At 34.8% G+C, this 19,217-nt stretch overlaps 2 protein-coding genes across 3 annotated transcripts; one reads left to right on the forward strand and one right to left on the reverse strand.

Moving 5' to 3' along the window:
* Positions 1-1,238: 1,238 nt before the first annotated feature.
* Positions 1,239-3,653, forward strand: LOC102581788 (pentatricopeptide repeat-containing protein At3g06430, chloroplastic-like). Of its 2 annotated transcripts, XM_015309053.1 has the most exons (3): positions 1,239-1,678; positions 2,267-3,106; positions 3,194-3,653. In XM_015309053.1, exons 1-3 carry the CDS (start codon positions 1,319-1,321, stop codon positions 3,410-3,412), a joined length of 1,419 nt encoding a protein of 472 aa, XP_015164539.1. In that variant the 5' UTR covers positions 1,239-1,318; the 3' UTR covers positions 3,413-3,653. The 2 variants fall into 2 exon arrangements, with proteins under 2 accessions (XP_015164539.1, XP_006337965.1); XM_006337903.2 differs by having other exon boundaries at positions 1,240-1,678; positions 2,267-3,653.
* Positions 3,654-5,343: 1,690 nt separating this feature from the next.
* Positions 5,344-7,005, reverse strand: LOC102601751 (uncharacterized). The gene is made up of 6 exons (XM_015309374.1): positions 6,974-7,005; positions 6,741-6,870; positions 6,485-6,660; positions 6,106-6,400; positions 5,847-6,013; positions 5,344-5,740 (listed from the first exon to the last, which is right to left on the reverse strand). The coding sequence occupies exons 1-6, from the start codon at positions 6,996-6,998 to the stop codon at positions 5,577-5,579; spliced, it is 957 nt and encodes a 318-aa protein (XP_015164860.1). The 5' UTR covers positions 6,999-7,005; the 3' UTR covers positions 5,344-5,576.
* Between the last annotated feature and the right edge of the window lie 12,212 nt (positions 7,006-19,217).

A 19,217-nucleotide genomic window follows, 5' to 3' on the forward strand; every position in this document is an offset into this window, starting at 1 on the left:
ATAAAATATGTCTTACTAATTATATCCTTTTTTGGGTAATTAATTCAATTCTCCTTCCTTTTTGATTATTTTTATCCAGAATCTCCAAAATCATGTTTCGAAAATCAATGTCTCCTATCATTATGATAACTCCATTAGGTCTCTATAAATTCAACAAAAAAGATAAAGAAAATCAACTGATTTATACTACACAAAGAGTTCTTATATTAAAGAAATCTCTCTGGTCAAAGAGAAGAAAGCTTTGTCAAAACTAAAAAAATTATAGGAAGTGTGAGGAGCTTCAAGAATATTCTTTAAGTATTTTATTTTTATTCATATACCATTTTGGTTTTGGGATGAAAGAAATAATTATTATTTTTTTAATATGTTACTTATTTTGGGAGCATTTAGAAATCGTATAAAGAGAGGTTTTGTTTGTGAATAATAATAATAATAATAATAAATTGATGTAAAATTTAATATTTTATTTCTTAAATTTAAAACAGGGCATTTATCCTAGAAAAATAAAATTTGTTACATTTGAATTCACACTATAACTGTATACAAGTTTGCAACAGAAAAATACATGTAGTTAGTTTGATATATCGCTAATGATTGATATTCTTCAAGCTTGATTCTGACGAGTTCCTTTCACAAATAAGGTCCTATATATGTTGCTCTCTCCCATATTCTAACAAATCAAAATTAGGCATGAAAATTACATACAAAGATAATAATTGTGGAGACAACACTAATAATATTAAAATAAAAAAACAATTAAAAAAAAGGGAAAAAGAAGAAAGAAACTTCTTGGAAAAAGAGTTTCAAATGAAAAGAAGCAAAATAAAAAGAAGAAAAATTGAAAGGATATTATGAATGAAAAAGACAGAATGTTGTGCAGTATATGACATTTGCTTTAGTATTTATAGTTAGCAAATTAGTAACATACGAATATAAAAAGATAGATAACGTCCATTAGAGTAATTATAATTGAATGACTTTAATTGTGACTATCTTCAATATTTAAGTGTTTTTTTTTGTATTTTAAAATTGAAAAATGGTCAAAAAATCCATAAAAAAGATGAATATTTTTCTAGCCCTTACAGAGGCATGCCACATCAGTGATTCTAGATTCAGATTTATATAGATATATAGATTTTCATCTATATCACATAATTTAGATATCACGAATAATATATGTTGGGCCCGTGCACTCCTATATCTAGTATGGTATATATAATTAGGGAAAACAACACAAAATGTATCCAATTAAAGGGAGCATTTTGCAGGAGATATTTTGAGAGTGGAGCTCTACCATTTCACATGAGAGAGTAGAGGAATGACGAGAACTTCCTTTACTTTATCTTCCTCTTCTTCGCTTATCCCCTCTCCAACTTCTATTGGTGGTCGCCGTCGTATCATCACCGGCGCCGGCGCCGGCGTCGGCCTCCTTTGTTGCGCTGTGGCCGCCACAACCTCTTCTTCTAGGATTGCATTTGAGAAGAAGAAACAGTGGAAAGAAAGTGAATACCCAGGTTTCTCTGAAGTTTCCGTTTCCCACCTGAACAACAAGAAGGGGAGGGGGACCCCTATTAACAAAAAAGTCCATAGAAAGAATACCGCCAATCCTTGGGTCAATACTGTTCCTGAAGCTCTTTCTGATTGCATTGATAAAAAGCAATGGCAACAAGCCCTTCAGGTCTTCTTTTTCATTTAATTAGGGGGATCGTTGAATTTATTTATAATATATATAGTGGTGTGGTTAAGGTTTTGCAAAAACTGGTTAAGTTTGTGTGTTCTATACCTGCTTATATATTTTTACTTTATATTTTGACACCTCTCGCTAAAAATTCTAACTCCGCCGCTAGGTAGAGGTGATAAATGTATATCTTGAGTTATTTGGGTTAATGAGTTGGCTAAAATGCTGGTCATAACCCAATTTGTCCGAACCTTATTAAGTTTTAATAATTATTTTTAGTATATTATAAAATTATTATTTTTATTTATTATCAAATAAAATAAATGTGTTTTTGAAAGCATTGTTATAAAATTTCTTATTAATCAATTTGGATACATATACAACTCAATTTTTAATTGTTGGAGTGAAATTGTTTGAGGTAGTAAATGATTGTTTGCCAGCCGTAAGTGACTGCATTCTCTTGATTCTTTGGCTTGGCATAGACTCAATTTTCCAATTTATTGAGTAGTGGGTGGAAACTTTAACTGTCTTTACTTTTTCTACTTGTAAACATATGGATTAAGTCAGACTATACTTTTGTACCTCTAGGTATTTGAGATGTTAAAGAAGCAACCTTTTTATCAACCAAAAGAAGGTACTTACATGAGGCTCCTTGTTCTTCTTGGAAGATGTGGGCAACCAGGACAGGCTCAACAGCTTTTTGATTCAATGATTGAAGAGGGACTCGAACCTACTTCTGAACTTTATACGGCCTTGATTGGTGCTTATTGTAGAAGCAACATACTTGACAAGGCATTTGCTCTTCTTCATGCCATGATTGACCTACCTCATTGTCAACCAGATGTTTACACCTATAGTATATTAATCAAGGCATGTGTAGATGCTGGCCGATTTGATTTGGTTGAGTTACTTTATGAACAAATGGTTGATCGTTCCATAGTTCCTAATACCGTCACTCAGAATATAGTCTTGAGTGGTTATGGTAGAGCAGGCAAGTATGCAGAAATGGAGAAAGTGCTCTTAGGGATGCTAGAGAGTGCTGACAGTAAACCTGATGTATGGACTATGAACACTATCCTGAGCATATTTGGCAACAAGGGGCTGATTGAAATGATGGAGAGATGGTATGAAAAAATCCGTAATTTTGGGATTGAGCCTGAAACGAGAACATTTAATATCCTCATTGGTGCTTATGGGAAGAAAAAGATGTATGATAAAATGTCATCTGTAATGGAGTACATGCGTAAACTCTCATTTCTATGGACAACATCAACATACAATAATGTCATTGAGGCGTTCTCAGATGCAGGTGAGGCAAAGCATATGGAATACACCTTTGATCAAATGCGTGCCGAAGGGATGAAAGCTGACACCAAGACCTTTTGCTGTCTCATCAGGGGATATGCAAATGCAGGCCTTTTTCATAAGGTGATCAACACTGTCCAGTTAGCTGGGAAATTGGAGATCCCTGAAAACACTTCCTTATTCAATTCTGTTATTTATGCGTGTGCAAAGGCCGAGGACGTAATGGAGATGGAGAGGGTTTTCAAGCGAATGAAAGATAAGCAATGTCGACCTGATTTCATGACTTACTCTACTATGATTAATGCATACCAGAAAGAAGGCATGACAGACAAAGTTTATGATTTGGAACAAGAAAAGCTCATGATGGTTGCCATTCACTCCAATGACAGCCACAATGATGAAGAAAAGCTAGAGCTGCTGCCTACTTGAAAGCTAAGTATGCAATATCTGTGAACAAGCATCCAAGCTACATCTTTTGTTTGTTTTATATAGAACTTAGATTGCCTAGATCATCTAGCTGTTTTTCTGAAACTAATAATTGTCCACTGTCATTGAGTTTATGAAGTTAAGAGGTGACCTATGTATTACTAAACACTTATTACTGATGATTATTTCTGGTGTACATCAAATTGAAATGGATATTTTGTTTTCTGTTTATATTATTGGTTTCTAACTTTTGGCATCAGGACCATCCTTTTCTCCCAATTCTGAACTGGTATGTGAATAAAATTTGTTATTTGAAGTTCAAGCAGGTTGTGCCCTGCTCTCCCTGTACTTCAAGTTTCTGGGGCTTTTTCCAATGTTTAATATAATGGATTTCTTGGTAAGTAGTTCCTCTCTTTGTTATCATTTATTAGTTTATGTTTTTTTGGGGGGTGAGAGTATTGTTTGTGTTGCCAAAAGCAACTGAAATTCATTAGCTACAAGAAACCCGTCCACGGGAACATGGAGGATTCACCTTCTCCCCGCAAAGGGAAACTAACATGAAGCATACATCTTCTCAAAAATAACATGGAAGATGCACCTTCTCCCATAGAGAAAAAACTCCCTCTCAGTAGTGTAACAGCTGCGAGAGGCATTATAAAGTTCTCCTTTGTGGCTAAACAACTATTGTTTGAAGTTAATAGAAGTTTGAGGGAAGTACATTTACCTTCTTTGAAATTGGATCCTAACACGTTCTTACTTTGTTATATTAATTGTTAAGAAATGGACCTTTGATTTGACTCAATCCAAAAATTGGCTCATGAAGTGGAAAATTCGAAGGACCAACTACCCATCACACAACTGATGTGGATCTTCTAGTCCCCCCTGCACTTCCAAGTCTGGATATCTAGAGCATTTACAATATAATTTGAGACCCTAAAATAGGGTAAACCAAAAATTGGGATGGGTAGACTTTGATACCATGTTAAGAAAGAGATTTTGGGTCTAACTCAATTGCATAAACTAGCTATGATACCGTATTGAAATGTGTGACCATCTCATTATATCATAACATGTTAGAGAGCACACTTTTATTTACTTAATTAATATCTACAATTGAGGTTTTATAAGATGGATTCTATGGAACAAGAGTAGGGAGGGGGATTTTAGGAAGAACACATGGGAGAGAGGAGGGGATGAAGTATGAAAAATACTAATAAATTTAGCTGAGAAAGAGGTTTTATGCCTTCAAAATTGACGTGAAATGGTTTGCCACATCAGCATCTTGTATACACAAGCCACACTTTTGTCAATCAAAGGTGTTCCAACTTTAATGGACTATCTAGATAATTAGCCCAGAATTTATGTAATGGACTCTCTATGTATCGTGTTCATTTATGGTTTTTTTTGGTGTCTCTGGAAGGAGAGAAATAACATATGCTTTGATGGAATCTCGACTCCTATGTTTGGAATGTTTATTCAGTTGGCACTTTCTCTTCCCTGTAAACAGTGTGGATAACTTTTTGAATTTTGTTAGCTCCCTCCCTGTCTTTACCTTAGTAGAATATTCAGGGAATTTTTTTGGCTGTTTTACAGGTAAGTTTGCTTCATGTTTTGTTTGAAGCAGCTTCTTTTGCTCTCTTGTAACCTTTGCATCTTCTTGATGCTTTTCTAATATGATTTGATTACTTTACCAATTTTTTTTTTTAATGTAAAACTTAATATTTATTTTAGTATTTGAGAGAACATTTAAAGTATGTTGTAAAGTAAATTCTACTTTTAGTTCTGAGGGTCTTCCTTTTCACTTCCATACTAGAAATTGCTCGAAAGAAATAAAGTGATAGCTAGGAAATGCACTATCCTAAGTCAAGAGAAATGGAGAGGGCATTCTTGCATCATTTTCCTCACTTTAAACAAATACTAATTGATACAACAAGAACGGAGAAATAATGGGCTTAAATTCCAAATAGTAGTAGTTCATTTGCATTACTTGTATGAGAAAGAACACCAGGACTAGCATGGCATGCCAAATTGGCATGATTGATACAGGCAGATCAATTTGTCAGAATGAGACTTATGACTTCAATGTTCTTCTATCTGGACTGTCCAAACAGTAGAGAAAATATTCTCTCAACAATAATTGCTGTCATGATCAAATTCTTTGTACTAATTAGAGCATAATTTTATTAGTAGTAGCCCCATGCACAGTGACTTCAGCCTCTATAACACAAGTGTCCCTGACCAGAAAGCCGGCTCCTGGCAAACTGAAATACCCAATTGATATAAATCTTGGCCATCCGCAAACCGTCTGTGATCCACTGAACCAATAGTTGGCTGCAACCAAAAGTAGTATACATCATGATTACATAGTAATGATCCATTAATCTTTTCAACATTTTTACATCATTAACTTTTAAAGTTCTCGACTGCTGTTAAGTACCTTTGCCTAAGTCATGTTGGGCATTAACTTGATCAAGGATACGCATTGTAAAATCTGCATATATTTGACTACCCTGAGAAAGGCTGGTTGGTTCTGCCAATGCCAAGTATAGTGATAGATGGTTGCCTGTACCACTCCCTTTGCCCTTGGGGTATACCTGTATCTTCCTGTTCAAGTTTATACATAGATACAGATATCCATTATGTATACAACAGATATTTAGTTACCCTGTTTGAATAAAGGAAACGAGTGATTGTACCATTTTTGTTCTGCTACCATGAAGGTCTTAGAGTCTACACAATCTGCAGTAAGAGCAGAGAACTTGTCGATCTTCCAGGTGTGCTTATAGCTAATGGGGTCTTTCACCATGGAGAGACAGTCTTGTCTACCTCGGAACTTTTCTTGACGGACATATACCTCTGCTCCTAAGACACACGTGTCATCTACAACATACCCATTTTCTGGATTGTTGAAAGCTTCTTGACTCATGAATCGATCAAATCCCCATTCCACCTTCATAGCATGGAATCTTCTTCCCTTTCCAGTAAATGTATCTGTTGTTGTAATTAAGAAGACTTGATTCTTTTTCCTTTGTTATGTGTAAAAAAAGAAATTGAAGTATTTCTAAGAACTGAGACCTTGGAGGACCAAGTAGTTGTCATTGTTGTGATCAAGCAAAAACAGCCGAAAACCAACATGGACCTCCCAACCTGCAGGTGCTAGTGAGGTTGCATCCGCCATCATCAGATACACAGAAACATGCTTCCCTGCTTTATTCTTGCTTTTGTTTCCATTTTGATGAAACACCAATTTCCTGCATAACTTACAAAATTTAAAACTGAAGAGAGTGGTTACATTAATTAGATTACAGTAGCTAGGATAAATTTGCTGCACCATTTATATCCGCCGGCTTCAAAATAAGGAGAGGTGTATTTCTCAATATTGTTCTTCTTTAGAAGAGAAAGTGACTGAATTTTGATTGTGTAATGAGTAGGGGGCGTTTCTGAAATGGATGTTGAAACTCCTGCAACAAAATATTAGTAGGAGGCAGCATTAGAACATATATATATATAAACTGAATGAATTGAATTATTTTGTACAGTAGCTTTAAATCCATAAAAGCCCACCATCTTCTTTGTAGAAATTTGCCATGACCAAGTATTTGTCAAGTCTGAAGTGTACAATCATTAGCCTATTATTTATATGTATGTATCACAATTAAAAAATTGAATTGCCTCTCCCAAAACGTTATCCTTAACTTAAGCCGGGTTACATATGTATCTTCTGTTAGCATAACATTCCAAAGTTCCAAATGGAGGTTTCGAATACATATTCAGACTCTACGATGTTCCCATTTTTTGTTGCTTATTACCAGATTCTACATGTCTTCTTGTTACACCACACTCTTCCTTTCTTAACATATTTTAATAAATTTATGTTTAGAAATTCTTTTTAAGTTCAAAAGATGCTTTTTGGTGAAGGAGCATAAAATTTCCTTATTTCTTAAATATGTATCCGATATTTTAAATTTATTTATTTTATATCCAATATTGATAGAATTAATATCTCAAAAAGGTTACTCAATATGATTCTTTATGTAACAAAATCATTGAACTTTATTGGCAAAAGGGTCTGGTGAACCCTTGTACTTGTATGAGTTTGTATTATGAATCCTTCTACTTACCCCTTTGTCAATTGAACCCTTGAACTCATCGAAACATAACATTTTAAACACGTTTTTTATCACTCAACTGTGTGTGTATTACAAACGCCTGACACGTAATTTTAAAAATAATTATAAAATGACACGTATAATTATAAAAATGACACGTGTATATATAGTCACTCCATATTATTTTTCCTTTTATTATATTTAATTATTGTAGCTATGAGTCTCTTTCCAATTTTATTTCTCTTTGCCATAGCAGTTTTCGTCCCTTTTTATCATCTTCCTTACCCTTTTCCTTTTTCCAACTTCTTTTACTCTTTCCATTGAGGTAAAAAAATTGGCATGATTTTTGATTGTTCACAATATCATCGGAGTTCGGAGTTGATTTTGGGTTTTGTTGGATCTGGGTTTTGGTGGTGACCGGTGGTGCTAAGGAAGAGTGGGGTCTGTTGGGTGGTCTGATTGTTTCTAGTTGTTCACAATCTCGCAGGAGCTCAGGGTTGGCGGCGTTGTGAAGGTCGAGGCTTATTGGTGGAGTTGATTTGGGGATTTTTGTTATTGTTGGTTGTTCACGCTTATAGCTACCGGTTGAAGCTTGGTGAGAACGAAGGCGGTTTGGTCGGAGAAGGTGAGGAGGACGAGAAGAAGGAAGTAAGTTTGGGTTTGGTTTGAAATTGAAACAGGGGGTCATTTGGGTGGTGGATGATTGAGGGGTCAATGTTGAAAATTATTTGAGTTTTTGTTTGATTTTCAAGTTATTTGGGTAGGTTTTTCAATTATTTTCAAATTCATTTGTTGTTTAATTTGTAATTGATCGAAAAAAAGGCCAAGAAAATCTCAAACTTTGTTCAACAATGGTATTGGATGCAAATAGGAAGATGATAAAGCTCTAATGTTACTGTTAGACCCTTTTTCAAGTGTCTCACGCTCCTAATAGGTGTGTGTTACACGCTTTTTGGTATTACCTGCCACATAGGATGCCAAGTCAAAAATAGTGTTTAAAATATTATGTTTTGATGAGTTTGGGGGGTCAGATGACAAACGAGCAAGTAGAAAGGTTCACAATACAAACACAAACAAGTATAAGGGTTCATCAGACCCTTTTGCCAACTTTATTTTGTATCAACAAAATCACTAACTCGGAAATTTTATTTTTCAAAATCACTCAATCAAATTTATAATTTTTTTAAAAAAAAAATCCAATATGAAAAGATAAATTATTTTGATACTATGTGAAACTTGGACTCCACAAATAATTAAATTAAATAAAACCCATAAATAACCTTAAAGAATGAGGAAATAATTTTTTTTTAAGTTGGGATAATTTTTTAATGAATAGGTTCGTTTTAAAATTTATAAGCCTTTTTAGACCTTAATTTAGATTAATCTAATGTTTGTCTATTGGATAGAAATATATAAATAATATTAGATCTGATTGTTTATCTAAAAGAATATCTTTTAAGTGTATCGTAGACAATGACATTTGAATCGGGAAAATAATAATTAGGATAAAAAAATACTGCAAACAATTGTATTTATTGATTTCAAAATATGAGTGTTACAACTTTCTGATTCATCTTTTCGAATTTAATTATTGAAGGGCTCTTGAGTTTGATCTTGTATCCTGAACTTGTTCTTGACTGTACTTGGATTCAAGGGCTTTTGAGCTTGTTCTTGAATCTGGTGGTCTTGATCTTGAGTTGTTCTTGAACTTGATCTTGACTTGTACTTGAATTTATTCTTGAATCTGGTGGTCTTGATCTTGAGTTGTTTAGAACTTGATCTTGACTTGTACTTGAATTCAAGGCCTTTTGAGTTTGTTCTTGAATCTAGTGGTCTTGATCTTGAGTTGTTTTTGAATTTGAATGCTTGAGTACTTGAATTTTTGAAGTTATGGCTTTTAGAGAAATCTGCGGTGTTTGATCCACGAGCTTTCTCTAGCTTCTTGTTAGAATTTTGGAGTCTTTTTAGAATTATGAGGACCACTATTTATAGTTGTAGAATGGAAGAGTTATGATGAGAACAAATTTTCCTACGGTCAATCAAATTTAAGTAAAATGGCGAAGGAGTAGTGATAGAAACAGGTTTCCTTCGATCAATCAAATTTAAGTGATATGATGATATTTGATTGGTCGGAACACATCACTTGTACATGTAACACATTTTTATTGGTCTTTTATTGGAATAGGAATGTCATATCATTTTGACACATGACATGATCCTATTGACTTCTTTGTTTGATGTGGCATGCCACGCCATTTGACACATAATACCAAACAAGGCCTTTAGGATAAGATGACATTGAACTTAGCAAAGTAGGCTCATCATTTGTAACTCAAATTAATGGATTAGTCCAATGAAATTGAACTTTAATTAAATCCATATTTATTAGACTTAAATAATTAATTTAAAATATTTATTTGGATTAATATATCTTGAATTTAATATGATCCGAATCATTTAATGAATTTATATCCAATAAATTTTAAATAATTAATGTACATTTGCATAATTATTTTTTTTAAAAAAAAAAATTGGGGCAAGGGACATTTGTATAAATTAGCTGAAATTTGAAGTATGGTAGAAGAAAAATAAAATGAAGCTTTCAAAATAAAAATAGCAAATAACAAACTTTGCTAAATTTAACATTCAACTTTAATCTTCATCCATGGATGAAGACAACACAACTCCCACACCTTCTACCCCTCCAAAACCCCCAGATATAGGTTTGTAACTTTGTACCCTCAGATAAGTACCATTCTACAAATCTTATTCCGATCTTAAATTGCTTCAAAGATAAGCTATTGAGGAATTAACTTATTTCTGATGTAATTTTCGGTGACGAAAGTCCTATTAGTAGTGGATGTTGTAATGATCTTCTAAGTCATTTTTTCCATTTTCCTGTATTTTTTATATTTAGAGTTTTTCTATAACCGCCCCGAGTCAATTATGACTTAGTAGGACTGACATGACAATCACCAAACATGTTGTTTGTTGTTTATGCTAGTTTCCATGATTTGGAGCTTCTGATGTTTAGATATTTAACTTCGACAAAATTTTTAGGTAAATAACTTCTGAATGTAATTCTAATTGTTTTGTTAGCTTCAAAATGCCAATTTTAGTCTAGATAGGCCTTTGGTTAGGGTCTGAGGATTTCGGGCTCATTTCAAGCTACCTTATGATTTTTAGCTATAATAGAGCTTGGGTATAATTTTCATCAAAATGACCTCCATTGGAAGTTTTGATAGTCTCATTGAGTCTGGAATATTGTTTTAGGTTGGGGCATATTCAATTTGCATTCGTGGGACTCTAAATAAATCTTGAGGGTCCATTTGAAACATAAGATTTAATCCCTAGTTTGCTGGTACATTATTAGTTGTTAATGATACTGCTCTCGTGGAGCTTGGCTCACTTTGGCAGAACCGCTCCAATGGTGAGCCCATACCAGCTATGGCTTCTGACATCACCCATACCACCCATACCAGTTATGGCTCCAACGGTGCCCCGCTCCTGCAGAGCTTGATCACTTCAACAATCTTGCTCTAGTATGATAGGGTCCTCTTCTATGGAGTAGGGGTACTCCCATGACCTCCACCACTACGTGGCCCTTTCCACAGAGACAACACTGCTCTCAGGACCTCGAGTCTACTAGGCGGTCGTTGGGTTTTAATATCTATCTTCTCTCTCATTTTCTTCACATAGAAGAAGTCCCTTTTGAGCTCGATTAAAAGGGACATATTTGGGGAATTGTCGTGGTTGAGCTGGGAAGCGTGAGAGCATTATCTCACTTCGAAACTTGTATGTAATGACCTTCTAGGTCATTATTATTTATTCCATTATTTTTGGCATTTAGAGCGTTCCTATAGTGACCCTAAGTCATTTATAACTTGCTAGGATTGACAATTCGGTCACTTGGTCGTTCGATTGCTTTTTGTGCAAGTTTTCATGTTTTGGAGCTTTTGAAATTTGAATGGTTGACTTTGGTCAAAACTTCAGGTGGATGACCTCTACATACACTTTTGACGGTTTCATTAGCTCTGAAACATTGAGTTTGGTCCAAAAGGACCTTTAGTATGGATTCTGAGGCTTCTCAACTCATTTTGAGTCACCTTGTGGGTATTTACTTTAAATGGAGTTTGGGTGTGGGCCACTTTTCGTCGAGATAACCTCAGTTGGAAGTTTCGACATCTCTTTTGAGTCTGGAATGCCAAATTTAGTGAGATAACATATTTTATTTGCGTGCATGGGCATCCAAACCAATCTTGAGCACCTACGCATAGTTTGTTAGGACTTCGTTAAATTTTTTGGTGTATTGTGTTAGTGCAGATGCTCAAGCAGCCCTAAGCGAAAGTCGCTTTAACGGCTAGGGTGTCGCTTAAGCAAGACCTACCATCTCAGGCCTAGCCGTTTTAGCGACCCTAACTTTGCTTAAGTGGCCAGGGGACCGGTTTAGCTGTAGGCTGTCTGCATGGCCAGACCGCTTTAGTGGTAAAGTCATCTCTTTTGCGATGTTGTTTAAGCGGCCATAGTGACCACTTTTGAGGCATTTACAGGAAGTTAAATTAGTTTTTCAGATTATTTTCTCTTATGTTGTATTTGATTTTGGAGCTTTGAGAACTCGTTTGTTTATGGGAAATCAGTGTTCTTACATTAGAGGATTGGTTGGGCACTTTGGTTGGCTCATTTTTCACGCGTATTGAACTGTAAGTTCCCCTCCTTCCTTCTTTGTTATGAGATTTAATGGTGAATTGGCTTCTTTTGTTTGCATGATCTGAATTGGTTATTTTACGAGCTCGGATTGTGTCCATTTTCTAGGCACAAGTTCCTTGAGCTAATTAGGACCAATTAACAGAGTCAATGTTGGGATTTCTGATGCAGGTCCCACAATTTCGTGATTTTGGTGCCTACAAGTCTGTATTGATGTTGTGTTCATATTTTTAATAATGTGGAAATAATTGGACGCCTTTCAGACGGGGAAACTATAGAAGTGTGATTCTGGAGCATGTGTGCTCAACTTTGAGGTAGGCTACGACTTACCGGTCTTTAGATTGAACTTGTGATTGTGAATTCATGTTATTATTTGTAGCTTTTTCTTGTGCTTAGCCTAGACAGAGACTAGTGACTGCCTTAGACTTGCCTTTTGCAGTTAATAAGCCTTTTAGGTACTCAGACGTCACTTCGGACGACTTAGCTCTGTATAAATTGATATAGCAGACTTGAGTTTGATAATATGAACCTTAGCTAGGCGAAAACTCAACTCTCGTTACCTTTCATCCATAAATCTCTTTATGATATGGCCCCAATGTTTTCGATTGTGGAAGCGGGCTTCGTTCGACTGTTTTGGGATTGGTCTTGGACTCAAGCTTAAAGTGGCTTCTGGCAGCTATGAAGTTGGGCCCAATTCATGGTAGCCCTTATTATGATGACTTATGTTATGTATTCCTTCCCTGACGGATCTTATAGTCATGGTTCAAGTCGTGGACACACTGATCTTATAGTCGCGGTTCAAGGTTCGGGCACATCGTTTTCAATCAGAGTCTGAGTTTCAGACACATTACCCTTGTCAGGTTGAGATCTGGTGGTATGCTTCTATTGGGTTCTTCGCATGTCTTAGCCATGGTTTGAGGTCCGGACTATGCACTCCCTTGTTTTGGATTTCACTAGTTCTCATTCATAAATAGTTGTAACTCTTCTGTCTACCCATCGGGCTTAGAAGAGTCCATTTGGGTTATTTACTTTCAATTGTGCAAAAGTGTACCTTATAGGCTCATGGGCCCAGTTAGGTTAATAGCTAGTTTCTTGCTGTTCTTTTCATTCGTTCCTGGACTCGTGTGCTTTGTAGTTAGTATTTCATTATCATTTCGCTCGCTTGACCTCTAGTTGCTTTTACTTTCTCGCTTTTTAAATTAATTTTACTTTTCAAGTTCACTCGGCCTATGATGCTTACTGAGTACTTGTTGTTTGGTACTCATACTGCACTGTGCATCTGTTTACTTGATGTAGATCCTAAGCGCTAGTCGTCAACATTGATTCAGGCCTGTTGCGGAGGACTTCAGAGTTGAAGGTTAGATGATGGCGTCCTAGTTCGGCCTATCTTCTTTTGTACATAGTTGTTGGATACTGTTTTGTCTTCCAGACAAATATGTACTTTTTGTCCACTTTTGGGATTTTTACTCGTATAGTATCTTTGTACTGATTTCCACCAGGTCGTGGGTTTGGATCTTGTACTTCTGTTTTTTGTATTTATGTTATTGTTCTTCTTTTTTCCACAATGTACTTTGCTTTCTTGTTTAAAATTTCTTGTTGATTATTGTTTCTATCCAATATGCACGTTGCCTGTCATTTTTGGATATGGATTGACATACCTATTACTGGATTATGGTAGGTGCCATTATGACTCGTTTTTTCGGGTCGTGACATCGTAATCTTGTTAATCTTCCCGTTCTATTCTTGAAATTGGTATTCTTGAGTTAGTATGGTGTAGGATTGTTTTGGGTAATGTTTGACTTGGAATGTGCCCAACCTTTTGGTACAAGTTCCTTGAACTATTTTACCTATTGGTGGAGTCAATTGGGTTGTTTCGTGCATTGGTACGATGGGTTCATTCGTTACCCAATTTTGGGCAAGAGATTTCTTATTGTATTATGGATATCAAATAGCTCCTATTGTATCACACACCGAGTCACTACCTCAAAATGATCTTTAGCGGCAATTAATTAACGACAATAGCTTAATTGCCACTAAATATGTAGTTTTAGCGGCAGTTAGCACTCTTTGTATATGTCCCTAAAGACTTTAGCGACATTGGATCCAATGACAATTAACTAATGCTGGTAAAGGCTTTAACACTCTTTGTTAATGTGTATATTTATTGCCGCTAAAACGTGTTTTTGTTGCAGTCAGTCTCTGCCCTAGGCGTGACCGACACTCGAAAACCATTACTTTTTTCAAGCGAACCCTTGACTTGGCTTACTACAGAATGGAAGAATACACTTATGCAGAAGCTTTAAAAATGATAAACATTCACACCTCTAAACATGCTTTATGAAAAGTCTGATATATAAGTATGAATCAACATAATAATAATGCTTATGATATTTGAAAATCAAGACTTAACTGATTCACTAACTTATGTATGAAACCTCTACAGAACTAAGATATATAGGTGTTTGGAACAGACCCACCGCTATCTGAATAATACACTAGAATATCTATGTTGAATTTGCTTTTAGTTACTGTAGTAATTTTTTAGCATAATTAGTTACCTAGCTTTAAAATGAATTTGAATTTTAAATATTTTTTAGGTTTTTTTAATTGTCAAGATTATTTAACCTTTTTTGAATTTTTGTTATGCAGATATTCTGCAGACTATATTTTCAAGTTGGATATTTAAAGCCCTATTATGCTTAATAAAAATATTGAGAAATATTTCAATCAATTCTTTTTGCTGCCCCACTTTTAAAAATACCAACGGTGGTATCAAGAGCTTTATTGATCTTACGGGATCTGTGAATTCTTCCAAAGAACTACCATATCATTTTTAACCTGTTAGGAGTACTTTGAACCCGCAAGGGTTATTTTCAATCCATTTTAACCTGTTAGGGCTATTTTCAACATGTGCTTTTTTCAAAAAAATTTAACCTAAAAAAGCTGCAAGCAATAATCTCTCTTTCAATGCCCCACAATTTTCACGAACGAAAACTATCAAATTTGATCCTTGAGGATAAAATCATATTTTGAAAGCAATGTGATATGTGATGGAAGAAAAATCCTTGCAACAACATTTTGCAAATCCTACAAAAGTTCAGATTAAAGCACTTACAAAAGATCTTTTAGACACGATACAATTATCGAAGGCATTTTTTTAAGCACAAAGTATAAAGAAGAACAAGAAGAAAGAAGAAATTTTTAAAGTTAAAAAACAATGAACATATATAATTTAGCATCAACTGGCAAAGCAGAAATTGAGGAGGAATATTTCTTAAATTATAGTATCTATAGCAAAGGAAAAGTGTTGAATTTGGTTTTAGTTACTCCAATAATTTTTTTGCATAATAAATTAAATAGCTTTACAATGAATTTGAATTTTACATATTTGTTAGGATGTTTTAATTGTTGAGATCATTTAGCCTTTTCTGAATTTTTGTTATGCAAATTTTCTGTAGATTATGTTTTCAAGTTAACTATTTAAAACCTTATTATGCTTCATAAAAATATTGAGAGATATTTCAATCAATTATTTTTGTTGTCCCATCTTTTAAAACACCAACAGTCTACTAAATAATGAGATAAATAACTGAACTGGAGCCCTGCAAATGCAAGGAGGTCTCACCAAAAGCTGATGCAAAGGATCTCAACGAAGTACTTGATGTCGATCTTGAGACTCAGGGGCGGACCTATAGTGGGTTAAGTGGGTTCATATGAACTCACTTTGTAGAAAAATAACAACGTATATATATATATTTGAAATTTTATAGGTATATATTAAATTTTGACTCAATTTAGCACAAGTGTAGTGCTTAGCCTAGCGATGAAGAGGGTTCATTTTGTCCAGCCAACTCGAGTTCGATTCTCGCTTCCAGCATTGTTTATTTTATTTTATATCTTGAACCCACTTCGTGAAAATTCTGGGCCCGCCATGCCGAAACGTCAGGATTCTCGCCTCCAGCACATCCCCTTTTTTTGCCATCTGATCTCGGTATACAATTAGCCATTTTCAGTAGACAATTAGCCATTTAATACATTTCAGTATAAAATGTATAAAATGCGTGTGTTTGTATAAAGCGAAAGAAAAGTGTATATACAAATACATATACATTTTCGTCCTATACACTTATATTTATACAAATAAGATCTTATTATACAAATTACAATGTATAGATGAATTTATACAAACTGAACAATTTGTATAAAATTGGATGTTTGTAGCGAATTATACATATCAAAAGTTCCATAGCAAACATAAAATTTGTTATGGAGCGTAATTATGCAAACTATAGCTATAACATACAAATATGATTTTTATGTTTGCTATATGTGAAAGTTGCTCTTTATTTTATATCTTGAACCCACTTCATGAACATTCTGGACCCACCAGGCCGAAACGTCAAGATATGAAATGTACTATATGTAAAACATGCAAATATATTGAAAACAATAAAGCTTTACAACTTAGATATATGCAACAATATCAAATGCTTAAATAGTATTCAAAACTTTAGTTTCCAATTCAACTTACCAATTTCCGAGGTGTTACACATGTAGAATGAAATATATACCAACAATCTCGATCTACAAGTATGTATTAGGTAAGACATAATTGTATGATATTTTTGAACAAAATACCATAAAAATTAATCAACATACGGATTGTACTTATATAACTAAGACTCAACTTCGCAGGGTTTAACCACACCCAGTAATTTTATTTTCAACAATCAAGTCGGTCGAATAAGCCCATTGATCATTAATTTTATTACATTAATCTCCCCCTTAAAATTTTAGTTTAACTAATTGTACACATATTCTAATTTTATTTATATAATTTTAAAATATTTGTACTTATTAGCATGAAATGCACATACATCACATGTATCAAGAAACTAGTATTAATATATGCATGAATGTTATGGATGAATTAAGTTATATGGAGATTAATTTAAGATATTTTTGTTGAAAATTCAGTTTGATACATTACACAGATTTAATATATATACAGTGTTTATTTTACAGTATTTGTTTAGGTGTTTTCCGAAAAATAAAGCTTTCTTCACTATCGTGAAAGTTAGCTTTGTAATTCTAATGTTTAATTTATGTACAATTTAATATCCCTATTTTTATTTCACATTCTACCATGTGTAAAATAATTTATATAAGAAAATAAAGGAAAACACCAACACTAATCCTTACAAAATTATGTTTTTAATAAAAATAAAATGTCATATGAATTCATTTCACTCATTCACTCGAGTGAATTGACATGCATAGTGATGCATTTGACATTTATCAGAACTCTATGGGATACAGAAAATACTGCACAGTTCAACCCTAAGAGCCACAAAAATGCAAATTTTAATGGGCAGTTACTTATGGACTTATGGTGCGGATAACAAGGTAAAAAAGAAAAAAATCATGTTATTACACAAAGAAATAGTGTGAGATGTGCAATGTAAATTACCTTTCAAAAAATTCAAGATGACGAATGGAACAATTAAGAAATTATCAGAAGCTGTGGAGATTTATATATTTTTCAAGCTCCCCATGAAATCTATTACGCGATTCAAATGTGTTACTAAAAGTTGGTGCAATCTCATACAATCGTTCAGTTTCATCAATCTTCATCATAACTATACCTCTTCAACATTCTATCATTGAAAGAACAAATACATTGTCTTTTCTCCTCACTCCTAATGGTGAATATGATATTGATTATATTTCTCCTGATCTAGACGTGCCATATTTGTCCACTGGTTATGGTAGTATCTTTCATCAAATCAATGGTCCGTGCCATGGTTTGATTGTTTTAACAGATTACGTAAACTTTGTTATATTAAATCCAGCTATAAGAAAATATCGGCTTCTCCCAACAAGTCCTTTTGTTTGCCCTCGTGGTTTCTATCGTGCTATTGGAGGTGTTGGATTTGGCTATGACGAGATCCGAACAGACATAAGGTACACTCGCGTGCAAGGTTAAACAAAAATCCAAACAGACCCCATAAGCCCGACAGGTACACAAAATATGTAAGCCTATCATAAAGAAGAGTAATCCAGATCCAAACCCAAGAACATCAGTCGGGATCCTAGCCCAAGTAGTCAACCAGTCAACTCCCAACCCATCTAGTAAGAGTGGCAATCAACTTAGGTCGCCCAACCATACAGTCCACTCCCAGGAGCGTGAGACGCCCAAAAAGCAAGAGTGACTCAGGGGGGTGTGAATTCCATATAGGATCTCAGATATCCAAGTAGCCCAGCTCGCCAGCCCACTCCCAGTGGAGTCAGCCGCCCAACTATCAAGAGTGCCTAGGGGTGTATCAACCCCGAAGAGGATCTCAAGTAGGCTCCAAGCCACCGTGGATCAACGTCTACTCCCGGAGGTATCACAAAAGGCTCCAATCTGGAAGGACTCCAATCTTGAGAAAGAATACAATATATGGTAACACATTGGAGCCACATAAATAGAGAGAGGAGACAGAAAGGGCCAACAAGTTGCACAAACGCCTAAATTAAGGCTCATTCTATCACACCCAAGTTTGCTATTCCATTCTACAAGGATCTAGTCCATCTGAATGACGTCGGAGACATACCAAGGTTACAAGGTGCACAAGTCTAAGTCAACATTTGTCTATCCTAGACTAAGGCCAAAACATGCTCCAAAAACCACGTAGTTAAACAAGTAAATCACATAGTATGCGACAACATATGTACAATCCCAGCTAATCATGGTAATACCCTCGAAACAGTAGTAATCAACCTTAAGTCTTGGTTTCTAAAATGAAAAGAAGGTATAACTAGGTACACTCCCCCAATTCACACTAATAATCATGAATTCACACATCCATGCTCAATCTAATTAGAAAGAAAGTCGTAGCCTACTTGTAGGCCGACCGCGTGCGCTCCAAATCACAAGGCCGAAGCTTTTCCCTTCCAAACGGGCCTCTTAACGCTGCTAGGCTATTAAAAATAGGAGCACAATGTCAGTACGA

The sequence above is a fragment of the Solanum tuberosum genome, unplaced genomic scaffold, assembly GCF_000226075.1.
Source record: "Solanum tuberosum cultivar DM 1-3 516 R44 unplaced genomic scaffold, SolTub_3.0 scf00001, whole genome shotgun sequence".
In the NCBI taxonomy this organism is placed as follows: Eukaryota; Viridiplantae; Streptophyta; class Magnoliopsida; order Solanales; family Solanaceae; genus Solanum; species Solanum tuberosum.